The sequence below is a fragment of the Lagenorhynchus albirostris genome, chromosome 3 (genome assembly GCF_949774975.1).
Source record: "Lagenorhynchus albirostris chromosome 3, mLagAlb1.1, whole genome shotgun sequence".
Taxonomy (NCBI): Eukaryota; Metazoa; Chordata; class Mammalia; order Artiodactyla; family Delphinidae; genus Lagenorhynchus; species Lagenorhynchus albirostris.
The window spans coordinates 105,404,801-105,432,069 of record NC_083097.1 but is presented as its reverse complement, the minus strand read 5'-3'; the positions used below and the strand labels follow the sequence as shown (position 1 = coordinate 105,432,069).

At 36.8% G+C, this 27,269-nt stretch overlaps 1 protein-coding gene across 1 annotated transcript in view; it reads right to left on the bottom strand.

The window, feature by feature from the left end:
- CCDC192 (coiled-coil domain containing 192) overlaps positions 1-15,406 on the bottom strand; it is a 202,741-nt gene extending 187,335 nt beyond the window's left edge. The window contains 1 exon segment of the mRNA XM_060146339.1: positions 15,305-15,406. Coding sequence (XP_060002322.1) covers positions 15,305-15,406 — 102 coding nt within the window.
- Between the last annotated feature and the right edge of the window lie 11,863 nt (positions 15,407-27,269).

Below are 27,269 nucleotides of genomic sequence, written 5' to 3'. Positions count from 1 at the left end.
AAAATAATGCTATATTATACCAAGTACTAGAAGAACATAAGTTATATAATTTAACACAATTTAAGGCATTGCTTGCCTTTCCCAGTTTATCAAATGTAATATTTTTTAGCTAATTTAAGGTTGTTTTATAAAGCTGACTTCCTATATAGTGTGCTATGAGTTTGACCTTACAAATTAAAATTTTAAAGTGCTTTAATAATTTTGGCACTTAAAATAATAATTCTTTAATGAAGCCGTCACTGAATTACAACTTGAACACTAAATGGCTTATAAGGTTTTAAAACAAGCCTAGTTTTTGCACAATGAGTGAAATACTTCATACATATTCTAGCATTAATGAATTCATACCCACACTCTCATTTTTGGATGTGCCACTCCACATAACCAAAGATCATCTGGTGTTTTTACATCATTCATTTCTATTTGTCACAGTTCTCAGGAATAGTTCAAGGGGAGAAACCCTGAGCCAGGTATCCAGTTCAGGTCACGCCTCCTTGCGATAGAACTTTTATTTCCTAAACAGTTTCAAATGAGATGATTTATAAGCACTAGCTGTTCACTGTCTGAGGATGTTAAAATGGAGCAAAGGCAACGGTTCAAATAATATTCTAATCCTCCAAAGGTATAAGGTCCAGATAAACAGGGACAACCTGGCACCTGAAAAGTGGATCTAAGTAAATTCTCACTGGATTATATCTCTTAAGGTTCTTACTCTGTAGTCAGCACATGACTCATTCATCACTCAACAGCTGGACTCTCCCTCAATCTCCCTGACTCTAAATTTCTTAATTTCTAAAGTAGCAATAATAGTAATAATAATATTTATGGAGGAGGAAGCAGAAGAGAGGGAAGAAGGGAGAGGAGGAGAAAAAAGTATCCACACAACGGTGATGATTCTTAGAAACCACCGCCGTCTGCTGCTGTAAGGATTCAGAGGGACAGCACCTCTCAGTCACCTAGTCCAGTTGTTCTATTTCAAATGCCGTTTTGATACCAGGGACTTTGTCTCAGGGACATAGAGATGAATAAAGGCTCGAAGAATGCACAGTTTACTGGGAGAGTCGAAACGTTAAGGTATTATTCAGAGACTGGATGCCACAAAGGTGGAGCGTATTTCATTCTGCTTGGGTGGTCGATATCCTCACAGAATTGCAGAGATTTTTATCCTTCATCCCAATCTTCTCTGCCAGAACTCACGACAGCTATTTAAAAGAGGCATCTGAGATCCACCGGCAATTGGGTTCCTCATGGTACGGAGCAGAATCTGTTCTGCTGAGTGACCAGTCCTTCAGTTCCAAGACTTAAAAGGGGTTGTGGGGTAAGGAGGCAGCACTAATCATGACTATCCTATGGCCTCCAGGGCCCTAATCCTAACCTCTACCTCGAGCTAAATGCATTCTTTTAGAAATGTAAGAATTCAGTCACTAGAGCAGAACAAGTTACTTCAAGCCCCAGGGCTCCCACCTGTGTGAAATGTAAATTGAAAGGAGATAGATTCTGGACTCCAGGAAGCTAATTGGGAGCCCTAGGCAGAAATCCTAAATGTAGTAATTGGCACCTTGTCCTTTTCAGTGTCTTAGGCAGCCAGGGAGAGGGTTACCTCTAGGGCACTAATTGATTAGCATTGTTAGAGGAAAGGCAGTAAACCGAGATTGGTGAGCTGAAGTCTCCCTTTTCCAAAACTCCAATTTAACTACTAGCTCAAGGGTTCCAACTAACCAGAGAAAACATGTTTTCATATAGTGCCAGTGAGGGACACTCTTTCTTTGGCCAACAGAATTGTAAGTAGATCCACTATATAAAACAAAAGCTCACTGACAAAAAAGTAATATAATATTAACCTATCACTAGAGTTAGAACACAAAATTTTAATTAAAATTATATTCTACTAATCTAAGTTGGTTTCCCTTTGATTTATACTTCTTCACCAAAAACCCTCTTCCTGAAAATTATTGTTGGTTTGAGATATATGTCCAGTCTGTCTGGGGCCAGATTAAATGAACTCTTAGAAAAGAGATGTTAACCTTGAACAAAAATAATTGTGTGGAAATGAGATTCTGAATATGCACCTCACTAGATCAAATGTTCTTAGCTGGTGATGCGGGGGTGGGATGAGAGTAGAAAAGCAGAATGCTGAATCTAGAAAGAAATAGAGAAATCAAAAGGCGAGGTCCCGTGGTCCACAGGGGAGCCTGGTTGAATTGAATCGATTCTGAGTAGCTATATACCTATACACTTGTAGATATGTTCACAACCATTTTCACATCCCAAACATCTTATCTGAAGAGACTATTAAAGTCTCATCCTCACTCTATGAATGAAAAACAAGGCTCAGAGAGTTTAAATGACTTGGGTATCATCACACAGCTTGCAGGTGGCAAAGTTGGGCCTAATTCCTAGTCCTACAGTCTTTCTTCTATACCACACTGCCTCTGCATTAAAGCTGAAAAAGTTATTCCAGAAATGTCTGTGGGTGGAGACTAGGGGATACTTACTAAAACTGAATCGAGGGCATATAGAGAGCTTACTTTTTTCTTTTTAAAGGGAAATTCTCAAACTTACATAAAAGTAGAGAACTAGTATAATGAGCCTCCATGAACCTATCACCCAGCTTCAACACTTCTCACCAACCTACCCTGTTGTCACTTGAGGCCTCAAGAGGGACTAGAGGCTTTTGTAGAAAGGACCCAGCTGTCCCAGGATGACTTGAAAGAGAATGAGCTGAGAATATCGGGAATAGACTGTGATTTAAACCCAAGCCTAAACAAACCAAATAAGATGAGTTACCCAATCTATATCATGTCTGATTCCAGAATTTCCTCACATACAGGCAAATACTTTGACGTAACCCAGGATGGCTGCAATAGTGTTGGGCCACAGAGAGCAGTGTGGGATCACAAGTACAAATGGGGACAGGCACCCCACACCAACTTCCCTCCTGCCCAGCAGCATCCCTTCGTTGGCACTCTGGCCACTTTACCTCCTTCTACTTGAAAAAGAACATTCTATGTTTTATTTTTAAAATGTTTACTAGTAAAATGTGAAAGTGAAACTATATTAGGAAAATATCAACATTAAAGAAGTTACAGTTTCACTAACTAATGCTTTTTTAAAAAAAGGAATTCATGCAAACTTTGTTTCTTACCGATATTTTGTTCCTTTGTTGTGTATTTGACTCTGAACTTCCAGATGTGGTGCTGAAATAAAGTAAGGGTTCGGAATTCCTAAATTTTATTTCAGACATGCACACACTCATACACACACATACACACCCCACATCAAATAGATCTTTATGCTGTAACATTGAAGATATATTTTCTAAAGCATTTCCTCCCAATGTCATTTTCTAAACATTCCTAAAGGAAATCAGAACTAGGGAATGTAAACTTTACTTGAAGAAGATAAAATAGCCTTTAAAGGTCCTCTTGAGAGTAAGCAGTCCAAACAGTACAATCTGTTCTGAAAACCTGCAAAATATCTTATTTCAACTAAAAAAAAAAAAGGAGAGAGAGGAAAGAATATCCTATGAAACAGCAGACTTAGGGAATTCTTTATCTTCTACACTTTTTCTCAATCAATTTCTCTTTCTCTCTCTCCTGGATCATTTCCAATGGTTTACCAACATGCTGTTATTTATTGCATCTTGAGCCCTCTTAACCCTTTAGTTTCTGCTTGATTACTCTGACCCCCATTAAAGCAAAACTATATTCTCACTGTCTCTAATTCTTCTTCCTATTTTTTGTTAAAGCCACTCCATTCAGACTCTCACAAGTACCATTCCACAGAAACTGCACTTATTGAATTCACTAGTGAGCTCCACATTACTGTATCCAGTGGTCATGTATCACAACCCATCTTAAAACTTTTGACATGGTTCAACAGCCCCTCCTTGAAATGCTTTCTTCACTTGGCTCCCAGGACATCCTAAGGCCCCAGGCTTCCTTCCCATCCCACTTGCTGCTCGTTCTCAGTTTCCTTTGATGGTTCTTTCTCCTCTTCCTGAACCCTCAACATTGGCATGCTCCAGGGCTTCCTCTCTTCTCTACTCACATTCACTCCCTTGGTGAACTCCTCCAACTTCAGGGATTTAAATAGCATCAATATGCTGATCACTCCCCAATACATATTTCCAGGGCAGACTTCTGCCTTGAATTCCAGATGCATTCTTTCAGTTGCCTTCCTGACATCTCCACCAGGATGTCTAATGGACATCTCACTTTCAACATTTCTAAAACCTAACTTCTGATTCCTACTCCAAATCTGCTCTACTTGCAGTCTTCCCCATCTCGGTTGATGATGACATCATCCTTCCTGTTGCTTAGGCTAAAACCTTGACCTTCCGTTTTGTCTCAGAACCCAAATCCAATCCAACAGGAAATTCTGGGCTCTGCCGTCATAATATATCCAGTACCCAGCCGCTTTTCACCACCTTCGTTGTTAACGAAATGGTTCAAGCCTCAAGCTACCATCCAGCTCTTACCTGGACTGTTGCATTAACCTCCTAAATGGCTCTCTCTGGTTGCATCTTTGCCCCCTACCTTCTATTTTCAATATACATCATCCATAAGAAAAATGATGGGACTTCCCTGGTGGCACAGTGGTTAAGAATCCTCCTGCCAATGCAGGGGACACAGGTTCAGGCCCTGGTCCAGGAAGATTCCCACATGCCGCGGAGCAACTAAGCCCATGCGCCACAGCTACTGAGCCTGCGATCTAGAGCCTGCAAGTCACAGCTGCTGAAGTCCGTGTGCCTAGAGCCCATGCCCCGCAATAAGAGAAGCCACCGCAATGAAGCCCGTGCGCCGCAATGAAGAGTAGCCCCCACTCGCTGCAACTAGAGAAAGCCCGCGTGCAGCAACAAGGACCCAACACAGCCAAAAATTAATTAACTAATATAAATAAATAGAAAAATTATTTCCCTCCTCCGCTAAAAAATCCAATAAAGGATTACATTTCACTCAGAATAAAGACCAAAGCCCATATAAGGACCTACAAGGTCCTACAGATTTCTCTGCCATTCAGCCTTCCCACCAACCGTAGGACTCCATTCCATACCCATCTTCCCTTCCCAAACACTGGAGTCACACTGGCGTCCTCACTGTGCTTCCATCAGCTCTGCCTGGAACACTTCATCCACACTTGTCCACCTGGCTCTTTCCCACTTCCTTCTTTTCTTTGCTCAAATATCCCTTTCTCAAGCATGCCCACCACATGCGCTTCATTTAAAATTGAACTCCTCACTTCTAAATACTTTCAAATCACCTTGCTTGATTTTTCTCTGCAGTACTTACCGCCTTCTAACATATTATATAATTTGCTTGTTTATTATATTTATTGTGTTGCCTCCCAACAGAAAATATAAATTCCTTGAAGATAGGGAATTTTTTTCTGCTGTTTTTTTGTTACCCTGTCCTTAGCATCTTGAAGAGGGCTAGAATGGTCAATAAATGTTTGTTGAATGAATAAGCCTCCAATCTTAGTAAGTCTCATTCTGCTGTTACCAACCAATAAGTCTTACTTTACAACACTGGGGTACTTTTATTATTTTCTATCCTACTCTCTCCCTGAGGAGTGTATTATTTTATTCTCATTTCTGTACATGTCTCTTACTTTTAAAAAAATTGAAACCATTTAAAATGTTCACAAAGTAATCAGTGACTCTTGAACAAAATTAATTAAATTCCCACTTAGTGGAAGGACACACTGGGGTTTTGAGAGATGTAATTGCTTTTCTTGCATCATACCTAGATCAGCAAAACCTGGTACTTTGGTGCTTTCTACTTGACAGTACCTCTTTATCATGAAATAGAAAACACACTTTTGATCATTACAGTTGCTGGGCGAAACAACAAATGCTTTGAACAAGACAACAACCTTAATAAGTGGGCCCTTTTACCTTCTAACTGATTTTGTCTTCTATCAATGTAACTCACAAAACTGGTATTTTCACTAAATGTACTACCCCTAGTTCCAGGGAATGTGTTTATCCTTTTCTTAGGTGTTTCCTCTGACCAGAATGTTCATGCTGTCATCTCTGTTTGTTAAAATCTTGCCTATTCTTCGCACCAGGACTCAAAGGCTGCCTCCCCTGAAGCCTCTTTGGTCCTATTAGTCAGAACTATTTCTTGCCTCTGTGTCCACAAGCAGTTTTTGGATGTCTGTCTTTTATAGTTCTTATTACATTTCATGATGTGTACAATTATTTGTCTACCTATGTTTTTGTGTTTCTCAGTGACACCTCCCAGAAAACAAGGACTATACCTTGTCAAGAAATTAATATTTGGTCACTGAATGAAGGCAAGCCAAAAAAAATTGAGTACAATACATGTGCATATTCAGATGTGCCACAAATAGACAAGAAAAAAGTACTGTTTGTAGCTACCTTCTTTTAATAATGCCTGAAACAAAACTACTGGTTTAAAAGTGAAGGAGCTTTGGCTGCCTGACAATAATATTTAAAGGTCATAAGTCATGGCCTCAGAGTAACCATAGTAACTCAGCATACACAGTATAAGTCATGTTGTACCATAATTAAGGGAACAAAAGCTTTAGAAAGCCTATTAGCCTTGAGAGAAAACAAATTAGAATTAACAAATGTGTTTATGGAACGTTTTTATTGCAGTGTTTTCTTCAGGGTTCATAGAAAAGCTGAAACAAATCTTTAAATTTCTTTCGGCAGAGGGTAATCATATGACATATAAGCCTTATAGTTGCTTTTTTTTTTTTCAGTATTCAACGAGAACATAAATACTTCCTTCCTTTAAGTGAAATATCTTTATATCTGTTCTCCCAACTTTTTACCCTGTTTTTTATGATGGAGTAGTAATCAGCCATCAGTCCATGTTAATAAATATTTTAATAAAATTGGTTTGGTTCTATTGAGAATCCAGTTTTTCTAGGAGAGGATTTCCTGGGAAAGTGCTTTATTTGTTCCCTAGGTTGACTGCATCCAAGGTCTAACCCTCCCTGGCTTAGACAACATAGGCTGAAGTTCCCATCTGGTTTATATAAACTATGGAGAAGGTCTGTCTCAAGGGCATGAGAAGAGGAGTGGGGAGAGAAAGTAGGGTAGGCAAACAGACACTTGGGACCAGTTTGTTGCTGCTTAGAACTGAAGGAGCTGAATCGAACCTTCCTAAAGGTGAACCAAGGTATCATGGTCCTCCACTGTCTCCTTCATCAAAGCCCTGCTCTATGCTTGCACAGAACACTCAGCTCCATATGCCAGGAGAACAGAAACACCAATGATAATTTACAGTGAGAGCAAAGTCATGCTTTCCACTTGGCTTCCCTGCTGGTGGTACACTATGCTATTCGTTTCAAAGTTGTTAATCACAGGCCATTTTTCCTCTATTTGGTAACATTATGTTCACCAAAACTTCCTCCTTCGGAAAGATTGTTACTCTTTTGAGGGTCACAGGCTTCTTTGCACATAGAAACATTTCTCATAAAATTTGGAGGAATTTGTGAATTTCCCACATCATCTATGGACCATAGACACAAGGTTAAAAATAAATGAAAACAAGGCCCACACATTTCATGTAATAAAATTACATTTTAGATCTTAACAAAGCAGAACTACGGTTACATGTGTACATATCACAAGGACACCATTTTCTAGGATACAACTCTTTCTATAGAAAAGGCAAGGCCATCTCTCATTCAAGGCTTAAAAGAAAATTCTAAATGGAAGGTATTTCCACATTTTAAGTGTAAAGGAATATTTTGTCAACATGCAAATTTCCTAGTGATTAACTATAGATTGATTATAAAGGTGAACTGTACTTCCATATTTGTGGCCAGAGTTGGTTTGGGTTTTTGTTTGGGGATGGTTGGAATGACCTAGTTTCTTCTTGACATTTCATTCCAGTGGTTCTGAAAAAGGGCTGGCTCAGCTCCCCCTTTCCACACCAGTATAATGGTTGGGGTGAGTATGTGATTTTGAGACGAGCAAGTGAGGGACATTTTATTCATTCAACAAATATTTATTGAACACCTACTGCATGTCAGACCCTGCCCTACGATCTGGGAAGACATCAGTGTTCAAAGAAAGGGATCATTCTCCAGGAAAAGAGAGAAAGTCTGTCTGATGTTTTCCTCAGACATGAAGGAAAGGTTTTCTTTGAAGCACAGAGTGAAGGCTACTTTATCTATAAATTCCCATGAATTCTTTTGGAACAGGAGGAGCTAGGAACTCACCTGCTTCTCTTTGGGGTTTCATACCGTGGGGCCACAGATGTCCTGCTATAACATTCTCCCATCTCAAATCAGGCCCACTGAGGTACCCTGTCCATGGGACAGACATTGACTATCCCCATTCCTTAGAGGTTTAGAATCCCTGTTACTGCTCTGCTGTCCCCTGTTGCTAGGCAACCACAGTGACTGTGGAAAGGACAGTTAACTTCCCAGAGAAAAAAATTTCAATTACAAAGCCACAGTAACCTCTAAAAACATCTCACAAATCAGATCCAGGCAGGAGTATAGATAAAAATTCACTACATATTCATCATTTCTGGAAAATGTTTTCAAAGTGGGCCAGAAGCAGTGGTTTTGTGCTCAAACCATGACATGTTTACATACAGAGCCAGTGCTAAGGAAACAATCACACTGTCTGAGAGGGGTGCATTCACAGAAATGGATTGGTTTACAGGCTAGCAGTGGTTTTCGCAGCAGACCACCTCTCCTTGTGATAATCTTCCTTTTCTGGGACCCACAGACCCCAGACAGAAGATCTCACCTGGCCACATCCTAATGAAGGCTTCCTTCTTGAGCCAAGATTGCAGAAGTGATAAATTGTGCTGATTAGCTGGCGGTCTGCTCACTGTCACAACTCATCTGCAGCCACTGCTCCTTCTTCTTTATTGTTTGTTCGACAGACCCCAGCCACTTTCTCCCAGACAGTTGCTACATCTCTCCCTGGAAGCATTTGTAGACCCGGGTCAGCTTGTGTTCATTCCGCTTCCTGCTCTGGCAGGAAGTACATATAGGACCTTTGCAGTCTACAGATCAGAATCACTCCTGGGTTTTGATCCCTTATGTCCTGGGCTTACCCAAGCCTAATCACACAGCCCATCGCAAAACAAATTAGGTTGGTCGGACAGAAATTTTTCTAATCACAGAGTTTGTTTCTAGGGATGGAGCGTATAGACCAAAGGGCAGTAATAAGAGTGGGAATAGTTGAAACTTATCATTTAAAGAGTGTAATTAGCATTTACTTCTTCAATAGAACTTTAAGTCACCCAGATCCTTGGTAAAACAACCCTATGAGTAAAGTTATGAACTACTGAGCAGCTGGTGTTCTGGGTGGAAAAATCAGCGCTAACTGGGTAGGTGTGGAAAGATAAAGATTGGGGTATTAGCCTTGCATCTAGGTGGCAGCCTGTGTGGAATTCAGAAAATCGTCTTACCTCTCTATGACTTCATTTTTCTTTTAATTTATAAAAGACTCACTTGAGTTGTTTCTGTCAGCCCTTCCAGCTTTAATATTCTATTCCATTTCCTTAGCCCATCTTATAAAATAACCCACACTGTGGATTATACTTTAGTGCATTTTAGAGGAATGTACAGATGTTCACTATGCAGTTGGTTCATAACAATTTATGAAAGGAAGGTCATCTCAGTAATGGCTGGTGAAAGGCAGTGTAAGCACTAATTATTTATAATGCTTATTAATCTTATCTTACATCTCACTGATCAAAAAGAGGTGGGGAGATATGGCTGGTACAAAAACAGGCTTTCAAAAAGTCCTTGAAAACAAAGTGACTTTTCCACTATTACTCCTCCTTAAATGAATACTATAGGGAAGGATTTCAGAAGAAGATGGTGAAGAAATTAGCAGATTTATTTTTAGGCATATTGGTCTATAGAATTTTTGACTGAACAGGCTAAGTAATGAAATAAATGATACTATCCTTGTGTGATTAAGTTAAAGGAAAGTGCTTATTAATGAAAGTCGTTGAAATGATCTTATTTTTAAAAGTTGGTTGTTCCTATAAAAGGGTTTCATCTTCAAGGAATTCATGGAAAAGACTCTGACGAGTACAGGTTTCTGGTAACTGACTATACTGCTGAACTGAATGAATAAGCATTTTCAGAACTCTAATGGAAAACTGATGAATTCATAAAAGTGCTAACAAAAGATCAAGATAAAAAAAATTAATTACATGGGACTGAGTGAACTGATGAGGGTGATTATAATTTTTGTGACTTTCTGTTTGAATAAAAAAAAAAACCCACAAGGACTCAGAGGCCAAAAATATACAAATCAATTTTCACTGCAAAGTAAAGGCGCTGTTATAGTGGAGGATTACTGGACTGAATGTCAATATTATGACATAGTATGAGTGTGTTTCGTGTTTGGTAATTGCAATCATTGTTGCTTTCATTGTGGTCATCCATTTACAATGCTTGGTGTCAGTCTATTTATCTCTTGTAAAAATAAAATACAGTGTGTGTGTGGAAAAAAAAAGAAAAAATTGATAGGTGATAAACATTTCTGAGTCTAAATGTAATTTAATGTTAGTATGTCAGTCCACAGTGGAAAGTAAATATAGGATGTGGGTAATACTGGTGGGAATACAAATAGAATTTTTCTTTAAAAATGGATGAATCAGGGCTTCCCTGGTGGTGCAGTGGTTGAGAGTCCGCCTGCCGATGCAGGGTACGCGGGTTCGTGCCCCCGTCCGGGAAGATCCCACGTGCCGTGGAGCGGCTGGGCCCGTGAGCCATGGCCGCTGAGCCTGCGCGTCCAGAGCCTGTGCTCCTCAATGGGAGAGGCCACAACAGTGAGAGGCCCGCGTACCGCAAAAAAAAAAAAAAAAAAAAAAGGATGAATCAGATAGTTAACTACAATTAATATTAGGTTAGAGTAGACATATTCTGGATTTTCTGCATGGTAGCCATTCTTATTCTAATTACTGGCTTATTTTATGTCTAATCATTAAGTTCATTTTGGAGTTGTATTGTTTTATGTCTCTCAACTCCCATGACCACACTTGATTGGAAGAGGGATGTTAACAGTTATAATATGGATTAGTGAGTTTTTGTCTAAGGTTTTAGATATTGGGTCTAAAGAAACCTGCAGTTAATCTCATTTATATGGTTAATAAAGTTTTTTAAAAGTTGAAAAAAAATTAAAAAATAAAAAGAATATTTAACTCTAATTTCCATTTTTTTCCCTAAAATATTTAATGCAAACTAATACTATGTGAGTTGTCTGTTAGGGAAGAAATTAAATAAAAGTCCTGACTTTCACTAAGGTATAAGCAGGACAACACAAGTGAAACACAATATGATTCCTAAATTTAATTAATTTAGCAAAGCAGGTGCTCAGAGCCAGCAGAAACCATGAAAATGCTAGAGTCAGGGAATGTGAAGCACAATCTTTGAGAGGACATTGTTCTGTAGGGATGCAAAAAGACATCTTAAATATTAAGGGACAAAGAGACTGTAGCTGGCATCTGGTTATAAGTGCAAGACTTCTGTTTTAAAAGCATTTTCCAAGGTGTTTTAAGGAACTGAGAATCCAGAGATAAAGTTAAATATTGGATATTAGTTCGACTGTCATTTTGCTTCCAAAGGGATGCTAAAATTTAGTTATTTTTTGGTGAAAGTATTCATCTTTTTTTAATCCAAAATACTTTTATTTGTTCAGAATCAGATGTACTTTTAGAAATAGTGGGAAAAACAGTAATGCTGAATATTTTAGAAAAATGTGAGTCATTGACTAAAAGTGAAAAGATATTAAAAATTTATTTCAGTGGTAAGATTGTAAACTTATTGGAGGAGAATGGTAAGATTGCACTTAATGCTGGGAATGAGGCTCAAAAGTCCAAGCCATCGAGTTTGGAAATACCATCCTGGGACGGTGCAGTCTTGGAATATTTGAAAGTCAATTGTTCCAAACATTCAAATATTTGAAAGTCATCATGAATTTTAGTGATCTGTTCTTCCTGAAAGGAAAAATCCTACTATTGGTAGAATAAAGAAACCAGTTGAAGAATAGCCCATTGCTTAGTTACACAAGTATTATCAGTTTGTTGACTATATTTCTTAAATCTGAACTTGTTTTGCATTTAATAATTATGGTCGATATAATATTAAATGTTCTCTCAGCTAAAAAAAAAAAAAAAGTTGGGCTGAATTGTTAGAAAAACTACCAATTCCCCTAGTCTAGAGGAAAAGAGGGGTGTTAAAACAAAACTTCTAGAAATATATATAAATCATTGGCATTTCCACCATTAAAAGTATTTTAAACTCAAAAAAACAAAAAATACTGTGAGCTCATCAGGGCTCTTAAAGACTACTATGCACAATTTGAAAACTTACCTGTGGTCTGTCAGAAGTGCATCTTTTCTTAGAATCAGAAATCATATATATGCATATAAGGAGGACTCAAGGATTATACATACTTTATGTGCTCTCATCCTAATACTTATCAGGATGCCTTATCAAACTTAGGTCAGAGCTGAAATAAGATAAGACCAGAAAGGAAGGTAGAAAAAGAAACATATAATGAGGAGAGAGCAAGACAGAACAGATAGTAGATTTACAATGAAGTAGAATGGCTGAGGAGAGAAGACAAAGCTGCAGTGGAGGTTTTTAGAGTTTGTGCTTGGGAAATAGACTTTTGGCTTTTATCCATCCACTCACTTTCAATTGTACATTCACTTCTTCAATAAATATTGAAGGCCCGTTGTGTACCAAGCATGGTGCTAAGCATAAATAAAATTGATACGGTCCCTGTTCTCAGTATCAGTTCAGCTGATCTGTTCATCATTCCATCAAGGTTGTCATTCTAGTAGCCATGAATGTTCTATTGCAAAAAGAGCAAATGAAGAAAGTCTTGGATTTCCCAAAGGGTATTCTAACTTAAGAGATCCCTAGCACCAAAAAGAATAAATTAATGAAAGCAAACAGAAGTACCTCATAGGTATTCCTCCAGTGGAGGTACCGTCCTGTGGAGACAAATGACCACGTTTCACAGAGTTGACCTAGGGAAGTTGGCTATGTTTTCATTGTAATGGACACAAGGTGACAGTGCCTGTGGCTGGGAGTCAGGGTGTGTCTGAGCTATATGGGAGGACAAGAGGAGGTCATGAAGGTGAGAAAAAAACCACAGTAACATCTTACAAACAAGTACATGAATTGCTCATTCCATGAACCTTAACAACCCAAACATTTTTCAACTGATTGCAACAATTTTCCTTCTGTTTCTCTCAAGAATTAGCCAGCTCTCTTGTCATTTTTGTGACCTTTTCCCTGTGTTGCTGATTGCTTGGCACAGTGGGCCTCATTATCTCAAGGCTTCCAGCCTGTTTTAATGGAGAGGGATGTTTATCTGTGTGAGCAGAGAGACTTGCTTACACCCCTTGGTCCTAAAGTCTTTTGTCAGGAAACAGGAATAAATTGAAAGCAATTAGCTGATGAGCAGGAATGTAAACTTTTCATTTACGGCTTTTTTATGGCAGGAAGTAAATATTCCTTTTCCCTCCTTACAATTCTGTATTACATGAGCATTTATCATTTGGAGATCCCAAATAGCCCTAGTGTCTCTGTGGGAATTGTCTCTGTCCCCTTGTACTTGGTTTTAGAGGGACAGTAAATTCATGTACTCAGCACCCACCATATAACCCAAGGAGGGACAAACCCTGACCAGACAAAGGACTGCATAGCATCTGAACTTGGCTATTCACCAACTGGATCCTGGGACTTTGAATCTCAAACAAGTGATATAAGAATAAAAGAAGCAGTTGAAGTTCTAGTTATCCATTTGCTCATTAATTTTTCCACAAATATTTATTGAGGTTCTGCTACATGACAGGTATTTTTCTAGGTGCTGGTGATATAGTGGTAATAAGAAAGACAAAGTTGCTGCCCTTAGCAACTTCATACTTGAGTTGGTGGAGGCAATAAAAAAATTCAGAAGGTAATTTCAGACAGAAACGAGTGCTGTAAAGAGAATAAAACAAAGATGTACAACTAGGAGCAGGTGATAGCATAGAACTGAAACATGAAGGATGGGAAGAAACCAGCCTAGGGACCCTTGCAGGGAAGAGTGCTCTAGCCAGTGGTTCAGTCCCATTGTCATAGAAACATTCTGAGTAGCAGCATGAAAACCTCTCTGACCTCATGTCTTTGTGTGCTTCCCTTCACAGAAAAATGCATCCAAAAACTTGCTTATTTTTCCACCTGTCTTCAGTCTTCTCCAGCCATTCATAGTATCCTCTGGAAGGGCTTTCATTCAGGCCACCACCAACTTCCACCTTGTCACCTCCCTTCAATAGCTGCATCCTGACCTGAATTTTCCCTATTATGAGTCCTGCTCCTTAGTCTCTGGAATGGCCTTGGTTTCTGCCCATTCCTAACCAACCCTAACTGCAACCTCTGCTGATTTCATGAGCCCTAATATACTGCCAATTAATTCCATTTTTCTTTTCTTTGCCAGCATTGGTTTCTGTTGCTTTGAACCAAAGTCTAATTCATTCACTTATATTTTTCATATTACTGTTGATTTTTATCCAGGAAACCCAACTGTTCAACCTACAGCACGGTCCTCATTCATTCTTCTGCTTACATTCAGTGCTCTTGTTGAGGACATACTCGTGTTCCTTCTATGATTGACCTACTGTTCATTTATAGTTATTCACTTCTTGAGAGTAAATCATTCATTCATTTAAAAACATTTATTATTATGTATGTTCCTATCACAGTGAAAGATATTGGAGATAGACATAGTTAAAAACAGTAATGGTTCCAAGGCATATTTGTTAGATTGGTACACTCACCAAAAAATTTCTCTTTTAGTTTTAAAGTATTTTTAAATATTCTTCATGTTTCTCCTAATGCTTTGCTACACTAGGCTCTGTAGACTATGTCCTTTATAACTCTAATTGTGTCTCTGTTAAAATTTCTTATAGATTTGTTAGCTGTAAGATTAAATATAATTTATTTAAATATTATATTTTTAGCTCTTTAGTGATTTTTTATACTTCCAATAAAGAATCTAGACTCAAACAAGTAAAACCAAACAAGGTGACAGTAGAGAATCCTAAGAAGCCATTTCTCAGAAAAATCATCTTCCCCACTAGGTTTTTTTTCATGGCTCACAGCCAAATGAATGAACATGTTTTGATGAACATTTAATTGTGAAGGACACTTTCAGTTACAAGTAATAGGAAAGGCAACGCACAGTAGTTAACTCATAAGGGAATTTGCTGGCTCATGTGAGTAGGAGGTCCAGAGATTAAAGGTTCTTCAAGGTTAACAAGTGATGGTATCAGCACATAGTATATTGCTATCTCACCATTCTTCTATCAACAGTGTTGGCTTCTTCTGAAGGCTTGCTTTCCTCGTGGGCATAGAATGGCTGCCAGTAGTAAATGTGACTACAGGTGATTTTGTTCATGGCTAGAGATAGAGAAAGAGAGTTGCCTTCCAAAACTTTAAAACAAAAGTCATAAGTTTTGTTTTAATTGGGTGATCCTAAATAATTGAATCACTTTGGCTGGGGAAATGTTGATTGACTCAAATCTTAAATATATACCCACCCTCAAACCAACTACTATGGCAACAGAAAAGGATCCATGAGAACCCACCCTTAGGACTGGGGATGGGATCAATGTCATTCAGATCACATGGCCACTACATAGTGAGGAAGGATGAAATATATTTGGGAGGCTTTAACACTAGCCAATGCAGGCATACGTTTGCACGTAATTTGTATATAATTCACATATGCATTTCTTATTTGATTATTTTATTAGAAATAAGAATGATTATATCTTACAAATACAGGATGTTGCCATATAAGTGCTTTACATATTTTTTCATGTTATCTAGACTAGAAAAATATTCAGTAAGATTAATTTACTATTACAATCCTTAAGGTCATTATATCTCTATTTTTGTGTTTTTATTCTTTCTCATTGAGGTATATACCAGCAGGAGAAACAAAAAGTTAAAGGGTAAGAACACTTAATATTTTTATCTGAAATATAATCTGAGAAGCACTATTTTAGATAATACTATGTAGTAAATAAACAGTAACCATGTAGTAGTTTATATATCATTTATTTTCAGAATATAATATTTCTACTTAAAATACATTGTACTCACTAACCCTATTACATTCGTGAAATTACCAATCATCTTGTAGCTATAAACTAGAAATTATTTTAAAATTTTTATGTCTAATGATGTGTTTATTTACTTTGGAAAAGATATCCATTTTAATCTCTCTATCCTGAGAATGATGAAACTTTATCTTTACTGTCATAGAACCAGCAACAAAACAAAACATCTTGATCAGCTCAAAAATTCACTGAAATCTTCCTTCAGTATAGTTCATTATTATTTTAATGTAGTTCATTATTATTCCTTTATTTAATGTAGTTCATTATTATTTAATGTAGTTCATTATTATTCCTTTATTTAATGTAGTTCATTATTATTCCTTTAATGCAGTTCATTATTATTTAACGTAGTTCATTATTATTCCTTTATTTAATGTAGTTCATTATTATTCCTTTATTCTTTCTACCATTTATTGATTGAACACTTAGTCTGTGCCAGGCACTACTGAGCACTGAAAGTGTGTGTGTGTGTGTGTGTGTGTGTGTTACTTGTACACAAGGATTTTGAGAGGTTTCTATACCCTTCCCAAAGTATATAGAACACTGAAAGAGAGGTCAGAAGATTCAGAATTGGGATAAGGACAGGAGAGAATGGAGATATGAGAAAAGTACACGCATTTTCCTTACAAAAGGGCTTATATCAGGCCACTGAGTAGCAGGAAAGAGTTCTCAACTCCAATTACCAGAGTCTAAATATGACTGTCAGTCACATCTTCATTATCCTTCACCAAGAAGACAACACTTTGGAGCTTGACATGAATGTGAGTTGAAAGTAAATGACAAGTAGGAAAGACAATCAGCACCACCTGTACTTATTCAATGCAGGGAACGTTTCGCCATTCTAGAAGTATTCGTCATCATGAAGTATCAGCACAGTGGAGAAACGATTCCTCTTAGAATCTGCCCATTTCAGCGCAGGACAGTATGTGTGTGTTTCCTAGACAACAGAAGAAAATTATTCAAAAATCAGTTAAGCTTAAACAACTAAAAAGTATTGAGAATGTTTTATTTATTATTTTAATTTTAAGGAATAAATTTGACCTTGGTCAGGTTAATGTATGGCCGGTAAAAAATAAGGGAAAAAATTTAAATAGAGCAACTCAAAAAGGCAAGCAATTTTGTCAGTGTTCTTAGTGTTAATTAGGAACACCCAGCCTATACCACACAGGGAAAAAAATGCTCACGATCTATCAGACCCACTTCAACAAGTGGATTATTGCTTGTCCTTGTAAGACTTTGATTATTATTTTATTATTCTATGAGAAAGTTTGTGACATTCTTGCTGAATCTAAAAGCAATTCAGCAAGAGTGTGAAGTCCCAGAAACTGGTAAGATGGAGTTACCTTACCACTTTCAATATATCACACTTGTTACTCACCATTTGCAAAGGATTATTTTGGCCATTCTGATTTGCATTACTGAAAGAAGTTACGTGAACTGTAAATCCCAAAATTGGGTAGAAATTATAGGTAAAGGAAAGAAAATAATTCAAGAGAATAAAAAACATAACGAAGTGCCTTAATAATTGTCATTCTTAATTTTAACTACAATTAATATACAATTATTTGCTTTCATCTAAAGGCTCTTATAAAAACACAATAGCTTCTAAATTGGTTTCTAAATTTTAGTTACTAAATGAATTTTGGTGAACTATACTGCAAGTCTAAAACTTAAAAATAAAAAAGGTAAAGAAATAGCAGTTACATTCCCATGTCTTCTTCTTCAGCAGTATATTGTTTATAAGATTAAAATGCCATATGCATTATTATAAGGATTTACTAGTAGTAATTTATGAGATGACTGTGCCGAGCCTTCCAGGAGCCATCTTTCAACCTGTGCTGCTGAAAACAGACAAAAAACAAATATTTAACAATGAAATATTTATTGACAATAAGACCGATTTGTCAAGAGAAAACCATTCTCTATGTAGTAGACATCAGCTGTCCTTTTAATCAAGACACAGTCTGATAAAAGGGAGGCGTTCTGAGGCTGCTCTGAGAACAAATGTATCCTCATGATAGAATGGTTCCCAAAATAAGCTGACACATTTGGCTTCTTCCTGTGGGTATATTGAATTTCCTGAATGATCTTCCTATCATTTCACACATGGCAGATGCAACAGATCAGCAACCAAACAAAACTCCTGCCAGTGGAGGTGATTGCTCGGTTATCACTATGGGAACTACTTTCATTTGTCTATTAATTTACCTAATGACAATTTTTTTAAAACCCGTAAATCTCACACTGAGGTTTCATGAATTTGCTTATGAAGAAAAAAATGAAGCAAACCATCAGACTCCCTTAGTTGAAGCTGGAAATATAAAGGAGATCAAACCCACAAATGAGATGATACTGTAGCTTATCCTAGGTTGAAAACCTCTCCTTAAAGTAAAATATTTCTGTGGTTATTTTGCAACTTCAGAAATGAGAATGTAAAAGTTAACTAGTAACTAAACTCTATTTCCTCAAGATTTTTTGTATCTTTCAAAACTTACCTTTAAACGTATATTCAGAAGTTGTTGTGATTTGTTTTTATTAGCAGAAATGACAGATTTTGCTGGCAAGGGAGTCTTTAAAGTCTGTTGATGTTTGTTATTTTCAAACATTGAAACACTGCATTATTACATTAACTTTAATGTAGTATTGGCTATAGGAGCAAAGTCAAGTTATTTAGTGGAAAACTTGTCACCTTACTGATTCACTTTAAGATTCAAATGTTCAATTACTCCCATTAGATATGTTTTTAATATTTATTAGATAAGATATACTAGAAAAATAAGTACAGAAATTTCTAAGAGAGACTTATCGAAAATATAAAGTTTAAAAAAACTGTTCTGGAAAAAAAAAAGGCCATTGTGTTTGCTGCTGGCTCTTTGGTACAGAAAAAGCATAAAAGAAAAGTATTAATCAGATTGTATAATTTCGTATTACCCCCAACACTAATATTAATGGTACACCAGTGACTGTTCACTGGATACAAAACTGCTAGGTACAACATAGTTAATAAGCCTGGGATAAAAATGGGGGTTTTTTGGCAAACGTTATGGCACATGACTATGTTTCAGACCACATTAAACATCAATAGTCTATGTGAGGTACTTCATTAAATGTCACTATGTGAAAATTTGAATTTCTACAACAGATAGATTAAGGATTGGTTTATTTGAAATACTAATTATTTATTCACCTCATTAAAAACCTCAGTTTTTTTTTAGAGGAGGTCCTTGTGTCCCCTTAACTGTACACAAAGTTTTATGTATGTAAGGATTTGTGCGTTTGGCCAAAAAAAAGGACACAGAGCTGTCCTCAGATTTCTGAAAGACTATATGTTTCAACAAAGTTTAAAAATTATGTTTCTTTAGTGTAATGCCCATCCCTCATTATCAAATGTAATTTGATTTACAAAATATTGATTTAGTTTGTTTTGCCAAAGAAAGTATACCCACATAAGAGAAAACTGCTGCTATAAAATGACAAATTTATATGTGTATTGATTATGAGGATGAATGGACTCAGAACCTTAGGAATATCATTAAAATATATCACAACATCTTCATTTTTCTACATAACTTAAGAATGCATAAATGATAACAATATAAACAGAGCTATCATCTATTGAGACCTTAGACTGTGCCAGACTTAGTTCTATTTACATTATTTCATTTTAATAGTGTGGTGACAGCCATTATGATTATTGCTGTTTCCCATATGAAGAAACCAAGACTTGGAGGAGTTAAATAATTTACCAAAGATCTCACAGCTAGTAACTAGAGGGCCTGAAATTCAAATATATGTCTTTTTGTTACTAAAATCTATACTCTTTGCCACTGTGCTATAATATATTTCCTATAGCCCACCACCACTCAAAATGTTATCATGGATATTTTTAGGTTGTGAAGTAGAGTACTCTAATTCACCCACTGAATATTTAGAGTCCTGGCAATCACATTTACTTCTGGAAAACTGGAGAAGTAGGTACGATTCCCCTTCCCTACATATCAGTGCCTCAGATCTTTTCAAGAACAAATACTAGCTAGTATAACCTCAAGCTTCACTTTTTTTTTTTTGCATTCACTTTCTTTTTTTTTTTTCACATCTTTATTGGAGTATAATTTCTTTACAGTGGTGTGTTAGTTTCTGCTTTATAACAAAGTGAATCAGCTATACATATATATATGTTCCCATATCTCTTCCCTCTTGCGTCTCCCTCCCACCCTCCCTATCCCACCCCTCTAGGTGGTCACAAAGCACCGAGCTGATCTCCCTGTGCTATGAAGCTGCTTCCCACTAGCTATCTATTTTACATTTGGTAGTGTATATAAGTCCATGCCACTCTCTAACTTCGTCCCAGCTTACCCTTCCCCCTCCCCGTGTCCTCAAGTCCATTCTCTACATCTGCATCTTTATTCCTGTCCTGCCCCTAGGTTCTTCATGACCTTTTTTTTTTTTTTTAGATTCCATATATATGTGCTAGCATACGGTATTTTTTTTTTCTCTTTCTGACTTATTTCTCTCTGTATGACAGACTCTAGGTCCATCCACCTCACTACAAATAACTCAATTTCGTTTCTTTTTGTGACAGAGTAATATTCCATTGTATATATGTGCCACATCTTCTTTATCCATTCATCTGGACACCTAGCTTGCTTCCTTGTCCTGGCTATTGTAAATAGAGCTGCAATGAACATTGTGATACATGACTCTTTTTGAATTATGGTTTTCTTAGGGTATATGCCCAGTAGTGGGATTGCTGGGTCATATGGTAGTTCTATTTTTAGTTTTTTTAGGAACCTCCATACTGTTCTCCATAGTGGCTGAACCAATTCACATTCCCACCAGCAGTGCAAGAGTGTTCCCTTTTCTCCACACCCTCTCCAGCATTTATTGTTTCTAGATTTTTTGATGATGGCCATTCTGACCGGTGTGAGATGATATCTCATTGTAGTTTTGATTTGCATTTCTCTAATGATTAATGATGTTGAGCATTCTTTCATGTGTTTGTTGACAATGTGTATATCTTCTTTGGAGAAATGTCTATTTAGGTCTTCTGCCCGTTTTTGGATTGGGTTTTTTGTTTTTTTGATACTGAGCTGCTTGTATATTTTAGAGATTAATCCTTTGTCAGTTGCTTCATTTGCAAACATTTTCTCCCATTCTGAGGGTTGTCTTTTTGTCTTATTTATGGTTTCCTTTGCTGTGCAAAAGCTTTTAAGTTTCATAAGGTCCTGTTTGTTTATTTTTGGTTTTATTTCCATTTCCTAGGAGGTGGGTCAAAAAGGATCTTGCTGTGATTTATGTCATAGAGTGTTCTGCCTATGTTTTCCTCTAAGAGTTTCATAGTGTCTGGCCTTACATTTAGGTCTTTAATCCATTTTGAGTTTATTTTTGTGTATGGTGTTAGGGAATGTTCTAATTTCATTCTTTTACATGTAGCTGTCCAGTTTTCCCAGCACCACTTATTGAAGAGGCTGTCTTTTCTCCATAATATATTCTTGCCTCCATTATCAAAAATAAGATGACCATACATGTGTGGGTTTATCTCTGGGCTTTCTATCCTGTTCCATTGATCTATATTTCTGTTTTTGTGCCAGTACCATACTGTCTTGATTACTGTAGTTTTGTAGTATAATCTGAAGTCAAGGAGACTGATTCCTCCAGCTCCGTTTTTCTTTCTCAAGATTCCTTTGGCTATTTGGGGTCTTTTGGGTTTCCATACAAATTTTGAAATTTTTTGTTCTAGTTCTGTGAAAAATGCCATTGGTAGTTTGATAGGGATTGCATTGAATCTGTAAATTGCTTTGGGTAGTATAGTAATTTTCACAATATTGATTCTTCCAATCCAAGAACGTGGTATATCTCTCCATCTGTTGGTATCATCTTTAATTTCTTTCATCAATGTCTTTTAGTTTTCTGCATACGGATCTTTGTCTCCTTAGGTAGGTTTATTCCTAGGTATTTTATTCTTTTTGTTGCAATGATGAATGGGAGTGTTTCCTTAATTTCTCTTTCAGATTTTTCATCATTAGTGTATAGGAATGCAAGAGATTTCTGTGCATTAATTTTGTATCCTGCTACTTTACCCAATTCATTGATTAGCTCTAGTAGATTTCTGGTAGCATATTTAGGATTCTCTGTGTATAGTATCATGTCATCTGCAAACAGTGACAGCTTTACTTCTTTTCTGATTTGGATTCCTTTTATTTCTTTTTCTTCTCTGATTGCTGTGGTTAAAACTTCCAAAACTATGTTGAATAATAGTGGTGAATGTGGACAACCTTGTCTTGTTCCTGATCTTAGTGGAAATGGTTTTGGTTTTTCACCATTGAGGACGATGTTGGCTGTGGGTTTGTCATATATGGCCTTTATTATGTTGAGGTAAATTCCCTCTATGCCTACTTTCTAGAGGGCTTTTATCATAAATCGGTGTTCAATTTTGTTGAAAGCTTTTTCTACATTTATTGGGATGATCATATGGTTTTTCTCCTTCAGTTTGTTAATATGGTTTATCACATTGATTGATTTGTGTATATGGAAGAATCCTTGCATTCCTGGGATAAACCCTACTTGATCATGGTGTATGATCCTTTTAATGTGCTGTTGGATTCTGTTTGCTAGTATTTTGTTGAGGATTTTTGCATCTATGTTCATCAGTGATATTGGCCTGTAGTTTTCTTTCTTTGTGACATCTTTTTCTGGTTTTGGTATCAGGGTGATGGTGGCCTTGTAGCATGAGTTTGGGAGTGTTCCTCCCTCCAGCACTGTAGATTTTGGTTAGTCAAATAAGGAAATAAATCTTTGGTTGCCATAGCTAATTCTTCACTCATAGTTTATTCTTCATACCCTCAACATTTTTGATCATCTACTATGTGCCAGTCCTGAAGCTAAGTGCTGGGAATGCAACAGTAAATCAGAAACATATTGCACCTGCTCTTACAGCCTAATAAAGACAAATCAAAGAATTTCACTGCTGAAGATGTCTCAAAGGTCATAGTCCAGAATTTCCCAATGCCCATTTCATGAATCTGAAAAGCAGATTTTCACCTTCCCTTCTTAACATATATTGTTTGATAGAAGACTCGAATACATTTCTCTCTTCCATCTTGTGATGGGCAAAATTCTAAAACGACCCCCACAATCTTTGCCCCCTGTTGTTACTCCTATGATTGTGTTTTTTTACAACGAAAGGGATTTTGCAGATATAGTTAAGGTTACTAATCAATTGACCTTAAGGTAGAGAAATTATCTGAATGGCTTAACCTAATCACATGAACTCTTTCAGAACAGAGAATTCACCTGCATACTTACTACACAACCATCAAAATCTTCATATCACATTCATCTCTTGCATCCCATTCAGTTTTTACATAGTATCCAAATAATATCCTTTAGAGTCAGAGATCCAATTTGGAGTTAAATATTGTTTAGCTGTCACCTCTCTTTAGACTCATTCAACTTGGGACATTTTCTCATGCTTTCCTTGGCTTTTATCATCTTGAAACTTGAAGATCACAGGCCAGTTATGTCGGAGAATATCCCTTCGTTTGGATTGGTCCAGTTTTTCTTCATGACGATTGTGCATATTGGAGAAAAGAAACTGTTTTCTTCTCATTGATTACTTTAAAATAGCATACAATTTCTACTTTTATGATTACTAGTGTTGTTAATTTTGATAACAAGGTGGTGTCTGCCAAGATCCTCCATTGTAAAGTATTCTTCTTCCCTTTGTAATTAAGAAATATTTTGTAGGAAGGTAATTTGAGACTATGTAAATATCTCATTCATTACCAAACTTTAAATTTATTTGTGTATAATAATTGTATCAGTATGGACTCATGATTTTCTATTTTATTCATTGTTTTATAATATGCTACTATTATTCCTTACTTTAATACTCAAATTGCCAGAAATTGGTCAAATGGAACTTCCTTTTTTTAATTTTATATTTTTATACAGCAGGTTCTTATTAGTTATCTGTTTTATACATATTAGTGTATATATGTCAATCCCAGTCTCTCAATTCATCCCACCATCATGCACCCCCCCCCAGCTTTCCCCCCTTTGTGTCCATATATTTGTTCTTTACATCTGTGTCTCTATTTCTGCCTTGCAAACTAGTTCATGTATACCATTTTTCTAGATTCCACATATATGCATTAATATAGGATATTTGTTTTCTTTTTCTGACTTACTTCACTCTGTATGACAGTCTCTAGGTCCACCCATGTCTCTACAAATGACCGAATTTCATGCCTTTTTATGGCTGAGTAATATTCCGTTGTATATATGTACTACATCTTCTTTATCCATTCGTCTGTTGGTGGGCATTTAGGTTGCTTCATGACCTGGCTTCTTTTTTTTTTTTTAACATCTTTATTGGAGTATAATTGCTTTACAATGGTATGTTAGTTTTTGCTTTATAACAAAGTGAATCAGCTATACATATATCCCCATATCTCCTCCCTCTTGCATCCTGGCTTCTTCAAGCTGGCTTTGCTGCAGTGTTATTTTGACAAGACCCCCTCTATACTCTGAGCACTTCCTTACTTTCTGACAGCAAGATTTCTTTGCCTCATCTTGTACTTTCCCATCCCTAGCCCTGGAATTGGCCATTTTTCCAGGGAGTCCTGGTTTTGGTTGCTGATACATGATATTTAGAAACCAAGAATCAAACTCTGAGGGTTGTTGCTCTTTCAATTCACATTAGGCTTTCTTTACCTTTTCCAAAACATCATGCTCTCTCCTGCCTAAGGCTTTGTATATGTTATTCCCTCTACCTGGAATGCTCTTCTCTCCTCTTCACATAGTGAACTCTTCTTACTTATCCTTCAGATAAGTAAGAACTTAAACCTTGCTTCCTCAAGGAGACTTTCCATTGGTGCCCAGACTAGTTGAGGTGTCCTGTCATAACATCATGTCCCTTTAAAGAATTTTAGAGTATAGTCAGCATTTTGTGTCATGTTTCCTTCTTGCTCTGAAGGACAAAGGCTGGTTTTTATCAATATGGTATCACTAGTGCCTAGCATATAGTAATTCCCAACAAGTATTTGTAGAAAGAATGAGTAATGTGAGTGAGTAAATGAATGAATGAATAAAGAAATTAATGAATGAAGCTAGAACTAGACCCCAGTGCTTTCCCAGTTAGTCCACAGTGGACACGTAAAACTTTTAAAGGTAAAGAACTCACTGAAATAGTACTCCCTAGATTCTCAGACATAAAGGCACAATTTGATTCTTTCTAACAAAACCCAGAATTTTTCACACTGGATCAAATGATTTTCCACATTATTGCTGATGTTAGTTCTTCTTGGAATGGATTCAGACAAAAATGGACAACCAAGTACCCTCTGAAAAGGTCATAGAGTTTGCCACTACTGATTAATCACTTGGTTTTATTCTCCATTGGATTTATTATATTCCGAGTAACTTTGCTAAGCTGTTAAGAAAACAAAAAGCTTCAGAAGAATATTTAATTTGATTGCATAATGCTAAATCTTTGCCACCTCCTGGCTCCCTAATTAAATCTTGTTTTTATACAGCACCTTGTTCTTGAATGTGGGCTGCTCTACGAGTCTCAGGAAGGGAATTTATGGTAGATAAAATCCAGAAATTTGCTTTCAGACATTGTGGAAGTCTAATAGACCTACAGTTGTCTCTACAGGAAGGGCAAACATACAAGTGTCTTCTTGGCCTGATGCATTTATGGCTTTCCTCTGGTCTTGAATCAGACCTAGACTCAACAAAGATGCACCTATAGTTTCTGCCTTTCCCCAGCAGTAACTCCAATAACTGTCCCTGTGAATTATGTCAGACCCTTTGGCATCCTTCGGAGAATTTGATTATTGAATTCTGTTGACTGGCTAGAAGGAAAGTGGGATCAGAAGTGCAGACCTAAAATAGTTATAGTTCTTTCCATCCTGAGAGATACATTAGGAGAATTTTCAAGGGTTTTTTCTCATTTTACATTTTCTGAGGTGGGCTTCTGAGACCCTTGGCAATTTCTCTTCTATTCACTTTATGTTATGTGGTGTCTATTATAAAAACAGAGAATTCATAGCAACTTACACAATGGAAAATGATTATTCAAATATTTTTCCTTTTCCCTGACTTACAGTGTGCTTTTCTTCCAATCTAAGATTTTTGGCAAAAGTGAAGACCTGGGTGAAAAAATCTACCTGTGTTTCCATTCAAATCAGATGAGAAATGCAGAATAACCCCCACCCCATGTGAATTAGGAATCTCTCCTTTGTTTTTCTGGGGCTGCAGTGAAGGAAATATTCTTGGCCATGTTGAGGCCCCTGTAACTTGATATTTTAATACTTCCCACCAGAGAACCTAACCAGTACTTATAAATTCAAGAGAAATCCCTCTACTTTTTAGCCCCCTTCCAGTGATAAATTTTCCTCACTCAGTCATGTTTCAAGTGGTTTAGCCTTCACTCATGACCCATTTAATTTAGTTATTAAAAGGAACAGTTATTAGTATATCACGTCTCAGAAGTAATTGACATGGATGCAATTGATTGATGTGATTTAATTAACTAGAAGTTTTTGCCTACACTGAGAAAATCATAATGTGAGCTTTACTAAACAAACTAAAATAACCTGAGCAGGAACCAACTGAGTATTCAAAGAATCAAAGGCAAAGAATCAAAGCAAGCTTACAAAAATCTCCTCTAATGAGAATGCTGTTTGAAAATACATTGTTCAGCTTTGAAGTAGAAAAAAAGCTGAGCAACTGGACTCTAATATTTTCTAAACAGAGGTACATTTTAATTGTTGGATTACTTTTGAATTTTAGAAGGGTGATTGGCAATTTATGTGCCATTTCTAGCAAAGGAAAAAAGAGAGGTAATGGGATTCTGTTCACCATGCCTTCAGTAGTGGCCTGGAAGATGGAACTGCAAAGGCCCATTTTTCCCTCCAGGACTGTATTTCATTTGTCAAAATGAATATGGGGTATCGATGCATTCCTAATATTTACTAATATTCTCCCAGGTCAACAAAGCATCACAGACATTAGCAGAGTACAGCATACCAACAAAAGCAGAGATGCTGGTAATATTCTAGCCTTGTCAAATGACAGTCTCTGGCCATGAAGAATGTTGGGTAGGGCTCTGTTAAATTATCCAAAGAGCTA